Here is a 12,914-nt window from a genome sequence, read left to right as displayed (position 1 = left end):
TTGAAGATTCCATTGTTTTTTTCCCCCGTTGAATAGTACTCCGTTGTGTAAATGTACCACATTCTCTGTATCCATTCTTTGGTTGAGAAGACTCTAGGGTACTTTCAGGTTATGGCTATTACAAATAATGTTACCATGAACACAGTGGAACAGATGTCCTTGTTGTATGAATGTGCATCCTTTGGGTATATGCCTAAGAGTGGAATTGCTGGATCTTGAGGTAGACTGGTTCCCATTTTCCAGAGAAACCACCATACTGATTTGCACTCCCATCATGCAAGTTTGCACTCCCACCAGCAATGTAGAAGCATTCCCCTTCCTCCACATGTTCTCCAGCATAAACTATTGTTGGTGTTTTTTATTTTAACCATTTTGATAGATGTAAGATGATATCTCAGAGTTGTTTTGATTTGCATTTCCCTGATGGCTAAGAAACTTAAGCACTTTCTTAAATGTCTTTCAGCCATTTTAGATCCCTTTATTGGGAATTATCTATTTAGTTCTGTGCCCCTCTTTTTAGTTGAATAAAGCAATCTACAGATTCAATGCTATTCCTGTCAAAATCCCTGCACAATTCTTCACAGATCTTGAAAGAACAATAATCAAATTTATATGGAAAAACAAAAAACCCAGGATATCCAAAACAGTCCTGTAAAATAAAGGAACTTCAAGAGGCATCACCATCCCTGAATTCAAGCTCTATTATAGAGCTATACTAATGGAAGCACAAAAATGACAGGCAGACCAATTGAATAGAATTGAAGACCCTGATATTAACCCACACACCTATGAACACTTGATTTTTGACAAAGAAGCTAAAATTATACAATAGAAAAAATGGTGCTGGCATGTAGAAGACTGCAGATAGATCCATATCTATCACCATGCTCAAAACTTAATTCCAAATGGATCAAAGACCTCAACATAAATCTAGCCACATTGAACTTCTTAGAAGAGAAAGTGGGAGGTACCCTTGAACAAATAGGCACAGGAGACCACTTCCTGAACATAACGCCATTAGTACAGACACTGAAATTGATAATTAATAGACAGGGCCTCCTGAAACTGAGAAGCTTCTGTAAGGCAAAAGACATAGTCAGCAAGACAAAACTGCAGCCCACAGAATGGGAAAAGATCTTCATCAACTCCACATCAAACAGAGGGCTGATTTCCAAAATATACAAAGAACTCAAGAAGCTAGACACCAAAACACCAAATAATTCAACTAAAATGTGGGGTATAGAATTAAACAGATGAATAAGCCTTTTTATGGCCCAAGTTTAAAGTGTGTCAATTTAACCTAATTGTATTTGCTATGCTTCTTCTAGAAAATTAGAAAATGGATGGAAATTCAAGGAAAGTAATAAAAAAACCCTGTAATTTTCACACTAGAGCTTTTAACATTATTTGTATATGATGTATTTGTTTACATTGTTTCATAGATACAATAAATATATACCCACTGGTAGTCACATGAATTAATATAACAGACAGAAGTTCATTTCTATGTACTTACCTGTGTCAATAAATATTCTTCAGAAGCACAATTTTTTGTTTTCTGTATTTCTCATATGCTTATTCCATATTTACTAAATTTATCTTGATGATTGCAATTGATGCAGTTTCTATTATAATGAATAATATTTGAAACAAATACTTTATTTTTACTTCTGATTATTGCAATTTCATGGAGTTGAAACTGTTGGCTCAAAAGCAAAAATATTTTTAAAGATTTTTGTTTCTTTTAAGACAGGGTCTTATTATGTATCTCAGGGTGGTTTTGAACTTAGAGTCTCCCTGTCTCAGCCTTCTGAGTACTAAGAGACTCTGTGTGTTCATGTGTGTCTGTGTGTTGTCATACTGAAGATCAAAACTAGTTTCTTGGATCTCCTAGACTACACCAATAGCCATATCCCCAAACCTTAATACTTTTTGTTGTTGTTGTTGGTTTTTGAGACACTGTTTCTCTGTGTAGCTTTCGAGCCTGTCCTGGCAATTTTATTTTGTAGACCAGGCTCACTTCAGACTCAGAGACATTTGCCTGCCTCTGCCTCTCATGTGCTGGGATTAAAGGCGTGTGCTGCCACTGCCTGGTTATATACATTTTTGATATAAATTTCTATATTTTTATATATGACATATATACTTATATTTAATGCTACACATTTTGTAACATTTTTGCCAGTCTGCATTACTACTAGGGACATGAAAGGGACCAAACTAGTTGCTTTTTGAAGGCTGAAGTTGAACTGTTCATTTTCTACTTATGTTTTTAATTTAACAGCTTTATTAGAACGTAACTTAGTATAATACAACTTACTTGCTAAAAGAATGCCATTCAATGTTTGTTGGCATCCTTGTCCCGTAAAATAATCTTTAAAATAGAACCCTCTAATTAAACTTACAATTTAACTAGAATCAAAGAGAATAGAGAGGTCTGAGTTGAGCAGCGCGGCTGCAACTGCTCTCCGAGCGCTGCAGGCAGATATGGACTGCCGGGTGTACAGCTCTTCACATGTGACATTCGGGTGCCTGTCCTGTATTTTATCTGGTATTGTTTTAGAGTGGCGATAAATACATGTGCCCAGGATCCATGAGTTGGAAAACCTCCAGCATTGAGATGATGACCATTACCTGCAGACAATAATACACAGACTAGTAGATTTCAATGAAAGAAAAAGTTGAGAATTTTCTTAATTAAGTAAATTTCCTAGATGACAGGTTGCAAAACAAAGTGTGAAACTGTAGCAGAGATGTAAGCACATATTTATAAATACAAACATACTGCTATGAGCCCATTTATAACTGTTTATTATATATTAGGATTTCACAGTGAATAGTTACCTGACTTGATTATGTGTGTGTATGTGAACTGAATAGAGGAATATAAATGTCTAGAGGATGATGGGAACTAGAGAGCATAATAAGGTGGACAAAGCAGGGGAGGAGATTTGGGCGTGAATTCACTCAACACACAATAAGTAGTTATATAAAAAAGAGAAAATACAATTTCAAAAGACCACAAAATATATGGAAAAGTGTATTAAAAATAAAATGATGCATTGAATATTGGAATTAGAAATTTGAACATTGTAAATACATTGATTCTGAATTAGTTTGTGTTTGGCTCAATGATAAATGTAACTTATGTTTTAGGATAGTAATTATGGAAATATTGGTCCTTGAGAATATAACTCTGAAGTTCATTGTGGAGAATAAAAAAACAATAATATTTAAATATTTTTCAAAATGGAATTCTGAAGAAGTATTTTTCTATCAACATTAGTACCTAATATAAAGTTATAAGCTATATTATATGTTATATGTTACAGAAGCAGTATATTACTTTTGTGTGGAGAATAAAGATGTTTGTTATGCCGAGCCTTCAAATAGAATGTCTCTCCATTAATAGTTACATACAATTCAGAAAAAGCATATCAAATTGAACCATCAACCTTCTAATACATAGAAAAAAATAGAAATAAATGAAAAAGTTAACATTTAGCTAAGACTAATTATATTTGAAACGGGTTTAAGATTACAAATTATAAGACTGCTTAAAATTAAAATATAAAGCAAAGAAATCAATAAAAGCTTACCTTGATGGGGCAGGTTCGTAATCTCACCTATAATACTTGTATCTGTGGTAGGGGGATCACCAGGTCAAGCTCTTCCTTGGTTTCATAGTGAATTCAAGGATGAGCATCTTATCTAGACCCCTCCCCAAAACAGATAAAGCAAAATAGGGCTGAGGGTGTAAATCAGTGAGGAATACTTGGTTTGCATGTGTGAGACTCTAGGTTGAATTTTTACAAACACACACAAACAATATCAACAGAAAGACAAATTTAGTGGGAAGTTAACTGAGAAGCATGCAATGGACAGAAATAATTCAAATGGCTCCTACCCATATGGAATCTAGTTTGTACTCACTAATATAAATTAAGACAATAATGATAACTTCCACATGTATAATTTAGCTACATATTTTCTGATTGTGGGAGTGAAGCTTCAAAAAATGGTCACTCTCCAATCCAACGAGTAAATCATACTCTGTCTGAAATTAAATTCAGCAATAGATTGTATAGTGCTTTTGAAAAGAGTTGATATACTTCAGGTTGTACCTGACAATCTACTAGCAAGTACTCTGCACATGTGCAGAGATTGTGGTCTAGGACTGCACTGTACTTGGTCTAGCCTTCTTAGGATGGCAGTCCACACAAAAAGGGGCCTTCTAATGTGTAAAGCATCAACTCAATGCTCTACATATCAGAATAAATTCTAAAGCAATAATCATTTCAGAATTTCTATTAAGACAAGATAATGTAATCAATTAAAAGCCAGGACACAAAAATTGTAAGTAATGGCAAATGTTACACTATGTTATTCAGCCATAAAAAGTTTTAATTGTGAAAAATTCTTAAAATATTAGGTTTAATCACAGTTTGATACTAAAGAGAGAAAGCCTATACAAATATGTTACATAGTTATGTTTCAAAGTTTTGAAAAGCTTTTCTTCCTCTACATACATAAAGATTTAAAAGTGTATGTCAAAAATTAAAAGAGACTCTTTCAGTCTAGTGAAAATATGAGTGATTTTAATAGTTAATATATCTGTATAGATGAACCCTAAACACACACAGTGTGCCTTCACACATTAAAAAAAGTTTGAGTGAACTTGTGGCTAAATTCTTCAACTCACAAGTTTCCTCATCCACTGATCTGTAAAACATCAATGTTTTGTCTTAAGAGTTTACTATATACCTTGACAAACAATACACAACAGATATGCAATGATTGTCTGCTCTTACTATGATTAGGTTTTAAGAATATATAGGAATGTTTTATTAAATTTAGCTCAGCCTAAAAAGACATTTAAAATTCTTATTTCAACTGCCTTCCTTATTTTTGTTTTGTTTTAAGCGATTGGTTTTTATTTTTTGTTTTGATGATACAGCTTTGATACTCTCAATCACCTCTGTAAGTGAAATTTTTATTAGGAAATTGAGGGTTATTAGACTGTAAATAACCTTACTAGTTATAAGCCAGAGGTAGAAAGCATAGAAAAAGCCCAATTTGTTTACTTTCCTTGTGTAAAGTTTGAAGATGTCAAATTTAGGTAGGATTTTCAAATTCTTGTTGTCTGGAACCGAAGGGCTATGCTTGGATAAAAAGTTTTCTATTTCAGTCTGGTGAATTTAGGCTCAGGGAAAGGCATTCCATTTTCTTTATCTTGCAAATCTAACAATTTACATCATAATCTGCAGCATCCATTTAAAACTTAGAGTTATCTCAGAAAATTATACCTCTCTTAATTTGAATTTAATGTAAATGGATTTTAATTGTTTTTGCATAACTATGGGTAACAGATTAAAAAAAAAAACCCTGACTACATGGCAAAAATCAGCAAATATGTCAAACAAAGCACCACATTCCCCAGAAACACTGTGGCATATGTTGACAGCTACAAAAGAATTGCTGCTGTTTTCACCCTTCACACCAGAATAATTTTTTCAATATTTACCTCCCATGTGTAAAGAGGGAAACATATGGGGCTTTACATAATCATAAGCACAAACAGGTGGCTACTTAGGTACATTTAATTTGCCGGCAACATCAATATGGAACAACACAATCATCTCCGCATGGCTCCCCATATCTTGCCACGAATATTCCATTAGCAAATTAAGATCATTAAAACAGAGGGAGGGGTAGTCCTCCATCTATGGCTTCAGCTACCTTCCAGAGTCCTGAATAAAATGCGCTTTCCAAAAGCACCTTGGCATTTCGTGGCTTCTTTTGTTTAGGGCAACTTGGGTAACTATGTATAATGTCTACCTTGTGAATACTACTAGCAGCACAACATGTGCATTTAAATGTGCTTACATCTTTCCCTTTCTCTCTCTCTGCCACTGCTCTTTATGGACATGAAATTATGGTGGTTAAAATTTCCAGCCTTTTATCAAACCGTAGGTTCTGATTCCTGAAAGCAACCTGGAAATACTTCTTCAGAGGTGGGCCACCTAAACATGTCACCTGAGGCTTATTTCCATTTTCAAACACTGTGGTGAAACCTGTAGAAATTATCATTGCTGGGAAATTTTGCTTTACATATGCGAGGGGCTGAGTGGTAGATTTTGTTTTCATCTGTTGGAGCCAGCCTGGAATGTATAGTGTGTTTTAGTTGGTACCAAACTTGTAGCGATATTAAACTGTCTGTCCTTACAGTCATCCTTCAATGGTTTTGAACTCGAGTGGGAGGAAACAAGAGAGATAATAACCAGTTTCTTAATGTATTCTCTAAACATCCTTTCTATTTTGATTTAAAAATCATAATAACTTTATAAGGCAGGTGGTATCACTTCCCCTACTTACTAGAAGAAATCATTGTATCTTCAAGGATTTATGTTCTCACATGCAGTGAGGAGAGGTCTAGGAGAGAACTGAACCCAAGATTTCAGAACTGGCAATCCCCATGTGAAACTACCTAAGTCTTAACCATCCATATGCCTGGGTTCTACTACCCAAACTCAATAAATTTATGCCATTTGAAGACCCTTCAGCAAAACTCACTATGATATTCTAAGGTGTGTATAGTCTGTGGAAATCCTGTCCTGAAGTCTCCATGTGTCTTTTTATGATACAAGGGCCAGGGCTCTGTGGGTTGAGGGGACTGCAGGAGTTGTGATCTTGGGAAGAGTCTGTGAATTCAGGTTTGCCACTCATCCTTACCTTACCACTTTGGAAGAGAAGGTTAGCAATAGACATATCTGCATGGCACATTTATGACAACGGAGCCTTAGCCATGCGTATCAGGTTATACCATCTGAACTGATACATGAATTCTGTTGTGGGCTAAACATCTCAAACTTGTTGTACAGTGTCCTTCCAAAGAGTTTAAATGCCTCTGAAGAAGAGGAGCTGTTGGTGGAGTTCTTTTACCTCATACAGCATTGAACCAAAGAGATAAAAATGAACTGAAAGGTTTATGATGTAGTCTTCACTTCTGGATAAAAGAAGTATTAAAAGCTTTCTATAGCTACTGAAGATGATTCCAGTGCAGTTATTGATGTAATGATGCTTGGGCATTGGAATTCTATGGCTTGCCTTAATATGCAGCTTGGTCACTATCTTTGATATATTTTCTTCCCTCTCAACTACTCAACTGAACTTCCCTACAGCATTTCCAGGTCACATACTTGGTCTTAGTCAAGAGGACGAGAAGCAATCATGAAGACTTCTATGGAAACTGTAGGATTCCATCATTGGTTTATGGTGTTTGGTAATTATCTAGTATTCAACTAGGAAATCTAGAGAAGTTTCTCATGGAATTATTCCTGTCTACTCTGGCAATTCTTCAAGGACTTTAAATTTTCTGTTTTAGAGAGCATTCCATGTACACAACTGCAACCTGAGGTTGAATATAGATACATATGGTACTAAAACACTGGGTTTGGGGAGTCTTTATGAAACTTTTCATAGAGATACATAGATCTACTGAAAAATGTCTTGGGATGCAGAAAAATGATAGAAAAGCATCAAGAAACATGTGAAGTGAAATATTTTATAGACAAATACTGAAGAACCAGGATGTTTAGGAATTAATTAGATTGCAAATCAAACCATTTTTAGAGATTATCTGAAGAAGCCTCTTTTACTGATAGTAAGACAAGACACACGCTACAACTGGAAAATCTATTGTGAAACTAGCTCCTTCACATGTATCATTCCTTTAAAAAAATTTAAACTACATCTCATATATACTTTTAGATAAAGTTTATCTGCTTCTGTTTGTATATATCATATTTTACTTGTATCTCAGAGGTAAAAGTTTCCTTATAATAACAGTGGATATATATTTATGTTGTTAACTTTGAAGTATTAAGGAAGGTTCAGCCTACTTTCCTGTTTCATTAGGCTGGAGTATTATTATACCTTATCATGTGACTGAGGAAAACTTAGATGGGAGTAGAAATGCCAACTCTGTCCTGCTTGGCTTTATTCCTATGTGTTTGTGATGGTATTATTTTCAGTACATGGGTTCTTATAGCACATGTGTAAACGTATTTGCCTATTTCATGAGGATCACTGTATTTGAAATCTATAATAATATATTTTAAAAATCTGCTTCAATATGGCTAGAGACTCACAGCACACTGAATATAGATGAACTCGATTAGTCAGGGCTGTCACTTAACCTGATTGGTTGAGTCCCTAGTCCTCTGTCTACACATCACTATAGTAGAGGCTGAGTACCACCTGATACCAGGAGTTAGTGCAAGACAATGTCCTAAAAATCAATGGATTTTGTTCTATTGTCTTTCTATCCCAAAAGGCAAGATACATATCCACCTGGAAAAAACACGTGTCAACTTATGAAACCTTAGACAGCTGCTGCTTTGTAATAAAGATGCAAAATTGAAATGCATAACTGTGATTAAGCCTTTGTACTTTTAAAAACCAAAAATCTACTATATTTCTATGAGTTCATGATAAGAGAAAATTTATTCAAAAGTTCACATCTTTATTTGTGAAATGTTCATGTTTTATTAATGTGAACTATTTTATGTTGCTATTTTGAAAATGAAATTGTATCATGCATGCAAATTGCTGCCCATGGTGATCTGCTAATAAGTTAAAAAACTCTAATATTGCTGATATGAGAAGATGATGAGAAAAAGTAGCTACATTTTATTTCAAAATTATTTGCTAGAGATGGAGGATATAGATTTGGTTGGAACTAGGAAAGAAGCTTGAAGGTTAGACTAGAGTAAAAAGACTCAGTAATCTTCTAAATAATTTTCTATGGTGGATTCAAAATCATTCTCTGATATATTTTGAGGAAACATAACTTTCAAATGTAATCTCTATTTCTGTGAAAACTGATTACAGAGAAGATAAAAAGTTAAAAAAATACTATCTGATGAGAATAAGTTGTGCACAGAGAACTAACAATGAATGATCCCCGGCTCCCAAGGTTTGGGGGAGACTGATTGGTCTGTGTGAAGAAATGCCACCTGGGAGAGCAGCTAGCATGCCTTGTGACTCAGAATAAACACATTCATTGTGCTTGTGAATGGTGTCCTTGTAAGTCATATGTGTATCAGGGAGGCAGATTGGTTTGGTGGCTAGTGGCAGAATTTGGAGTCACAGCTCTGACTAGGGATTTTTTTTAGAGCCATGAGAACAGTGAAGTCAGGCGTTGGTGGTGCATACCTTTACTCCCAGCACTCGGGAGGCAGAGGTAAGTGGATCTCTGTGAGTTGAGGCCAGTCTGGTCTACAGAGCAAGTTCCAAGACAGTCTCCAAAAATAATACAGAGAAACCTTGTCTCAAAAAGCCAAAAAAAAAAAAAAAAAAAAAAGACTTCCTAAAACAAAGCAAACAAACAACAAAAAATTCCTCCAAAGAAAATGCTTCTTTTACTAGTAGTCTTCATATGTACCATGTGACAGATGAACACTTTTCAACATATAAAGGTTTTAAGTTCTGGGGAACTGAGTTTTAGTTGAGTAGTAGTTTGCTTGTTTACTATATACAAGGTGTTGGCATGTTTTCAAGAATTTGTATCTAAATATAACCTGAATTCCTTTTCACTGTATGTGATCAAACATAGACTTAAAGAAAATGTCTCAAAAGAATTAGAAAAATAATTATAAATACATGTAAAAGATACCACAACTTGATTAACTTGTTATATAGATAAATTTAATTAGAATATATTGATTAAGTCACCAAGCTATTCTTCCATGCTAATATAATTTAAACTTTACAAATACGTTATAATCTTAGAGCATGCTGGTATATAATATACTCATTAAGCTATTTTATATAAAAAACAAGCAATTTTGTCTTTATTTTATAGCACATACTGAAATCTATTTAACATACATTTCTGAATATAATACAAACTGCAATGCCTACAAATAGAAAAAATAGTGTAAGGAAAGAAATTCCTTAACATGTAACTGTAAAAGTTATGCATCATATAATAAAAATTCAAGGTAGTGATATTGAGAAAAAATCAGTGTGTGAAATTAGTAAGATGTAAGTTATTATGACAGTGAAGATACAGATATTTCAGTAGAAAAGGTAGAGAAACTGATCTACAACACAATTACCACAGGGACATCACAGAAGATGGAGTGGAAAGATTGTAACAGTCAGAGGACCAGCAAAAGTGCTGTGAAATTGTGTCTCCTAGAAAGGACAGGGTACCTTCACCAATGATACCTCAGCAATATGGCTGTCTAAGTAAGACCTGAAGAAGCACAGTATCGATAGACATTGCTAACACAGAAGGGGGTAATACCAAGAGTCCATACCTCTAGATAGGGAACTATAGACGACTAAGGGATGTTCAAAGTGGGAGAAATAGTCCTTGCCAGGGCGAGCCTTTTAATTGGTTATCCAGTGCCAACAGGTCAGCCCTGAAATTATATATATCCTATTAACACTAAAGAGATTCATAATTACACACAGATGCACGCACGCAGCACACACCAGTAACAACTAAAGAAAAGGAGGCCATGATTTTGAGTGGAAGAATAGTGGAAGATGAACATGCAAAGGTTTGGAAGGAGAAAAGAAAGGGAAAATGACGTAATTATATTTTATTTTTTTAAATAGAGAAGTAATACAAAGAAAGGATAATACATTTAAAATATTTGGTTCTGAGAGATGGTTGGGAAGTTCAGTGGAAAAAGTACTTGCTATACAAGCATGAGGTCCAAAGTTCAGAGCAAGTAAAAAATCAGGGCAGGTGTAGTAGCTGTCTGCCATCCCAGTACTTGGGAGGCAAAAACAAGCAATGTCTGCGGCAATCTGACTCGTTAGACTAAATGGCCAGTGAGCTCTGGGTTCATGTGAGAGAACCTGTATCAATAAATGAAGAGGAAGGTGTTGAAGACATCACCCTCTGTCAATTCTTGCCTTTGCCCACACAAGGGCACATATACATGTACACCCTCAAATACAAGTGGGCACATAATAAAAACATACATTCACACTCACAACTCATATGCATATCCGTGCACAAAAATCAGTTCAGTAAACAATCTAAGCTGACATAATTCCAGGATGCCTTGTGAGGAGTGCTGATATACTGGGATACATTATATTATTATTTATTGACGTGTGTTTTCCTCCAAGAATTCTATAAGGAAAGAAAAATTGGAATTCTACATGATAAATTTCCCTTTGGAGATTCACGGTGCTTCAAAAGTAGCTCAGAACTTCTACTACATTAATTAGAAGATGCAATTATTTTTCATCATAGTAAAATATACACAACATGAAATGTATTTTAAAGCATATTGTCCAACTACATTTAGTACATTATCCTCTAGTTCCAACTGTACAACTTTTCAATCAAAATCTGACTGGGTCTGTTTCCTTCTGGGAAATGTATTTCACTTTTTAATTTGGTGTGTGTAAAAGAGAATAAATTCATGGAAAAACTAATCAAATCTTCCCTTTTTAAAACTTAGAAAAATGTTGAGAAATTAAATGCCTTTCTTAAAATCACACTGGTAGTTAAGACAGCGTACGACTTAGGTATCCTATCTGAGGACACAGTATTTGGTATTTCAAGAAATTTCCCTTGTTGTTTCTATTTCTGTTCCTGTTCAGATTATTTAATAATCTAAAAAGTACATGCTGAAATTTTTCATAGAAGAGCTTGAGATTCAAATAGGCATCTTGGTCTGAGGATATAGCTCAGTCAGTAAAATACTTGCATAGGAAGCTCAAGGACCTGCATTCTACCCCCAGATTCTAGGTGAGAAACCTGGGCACCGAGCCTATCATCTCAGTTTAAGGTAGTGGAGTTTGACCCTGGTCCTCACTGGAGAGCCTATTTAGTGAGCTTAAGGTTAAAAAAGAACCTTGCCTGAAAGGACAGTGTTCCTAAAGATGGTACAGAGGTGACCCTTTGGCATCCACAAACATACACATCAACATACTCTCTCTCTCTCTCTCTCTCTCTCTCTCTCTCTCTCTCTCTCTCTCTCTCTCTCTCTCTCTCTCTTCTCTCTCTCTCTCTCACACACACACACACACACACACACGAAATAAGCACCTAATATTAACATTTATACTATGCTTGCTTTATGGCTTTATCATTGTGGTTTTCTTATGAGAACTTTCATTTTAATAACTCTAATCACACAATTCTGTTCTTAGGTCTATTTAAGGTCGTGGCTGACAAAACTCCGTACCTTACAATGGAAGAAATCACAAGAACCATTCAGATTGGATCTAGTAGACTAGGACATCCTTGCTTTTATCACCTGAAGGATATAAAACTAGAGAATCTCACCATAAAGCAGGGTGAGCCAATAAGGTTCAACTCAGTCGAAGAGCTCCATGGAGAAATGCTGGTGAACTGCGGTGTGGTAAGGGATCATCAGAGTCACTCATTTACTTTGCCACTGTCACAAGAAGGAGAATTCTATGAGTGTGAAGATGAACATATTTATACCCTAAAAGAAATTGTTGAATGGAAGATCCCTAAGAACAGAACCCGGACTGTGAAACTTACGAATTTCTCTAATAAGTGGGACTCACCCAATCCATTCCCTGAAGGCTTTTATGGTACTTTGATTCTCAAGCCTGTTTATGAAATCCAAGGTGTGCTGAAATGTAAGTATACACTGAGAATGGTATCCCAGGTGGGTGAGCATCACCGGGCTTTGTGTAGAAGCCCACAATGGATTTAGAAACTAAAGAATGGGACTCTGTGCCTGTCATTCATTAAGTCTCTCAGATTCTGCATCTGTACCTAAGAAAACCAAAGATAGATGTGTCTTAAGGAGCAAATTAAGTAGTGAGAATGCAGATATATTATAAACTGCATAATGCTATCCAATCACAAAATTCTGTAACTATCAGCTGCAGGTAGACTAAAACACTAG

At 35.2% G+C, this 12,914-nt stretch overlaps 1 protein-coding gene across 1 annotated transcript in view; it reads left to right on the top strand.

Moving 5' to 3' along the window:
• Themis (thymocyte selection associated) overlaps positions 1–12,914 on the top strand; it is a 192,473-nt gene that overhangs the window by 65,227 nt on the left and 114,332 nt on the right. The window contains exon 3 of the mRNA XM_040728284.1: positions 12,184–12,642. Within this exon, the coding sequence (XP_040584218.1) occupies positions 12,184–12,642 (459 nt within the window). The remainder of the gene's footprint in view (positions 1–12,183; positions 12,643–12,914) is intronic.

This window comes from Mesocricetus auratus, unplaced genomic scaffold (genome assembly GCF_017639785.1).
Source record: "Mesocricetus auratus isolate SY011 unplaced genomic scaffold, BCM_Maur_2.0 Super-Scaffold_100018, whole genome shotgun sequence".
NCBI lineage: Eukaryota > Metazoa > Chordata > Mammalia > Rodentia > Cricetidae > Mesocricetus > Mesocricetus auratus.
This window is presented reverse-complemented; position numbering and strand designations above follow the sequence as displayed.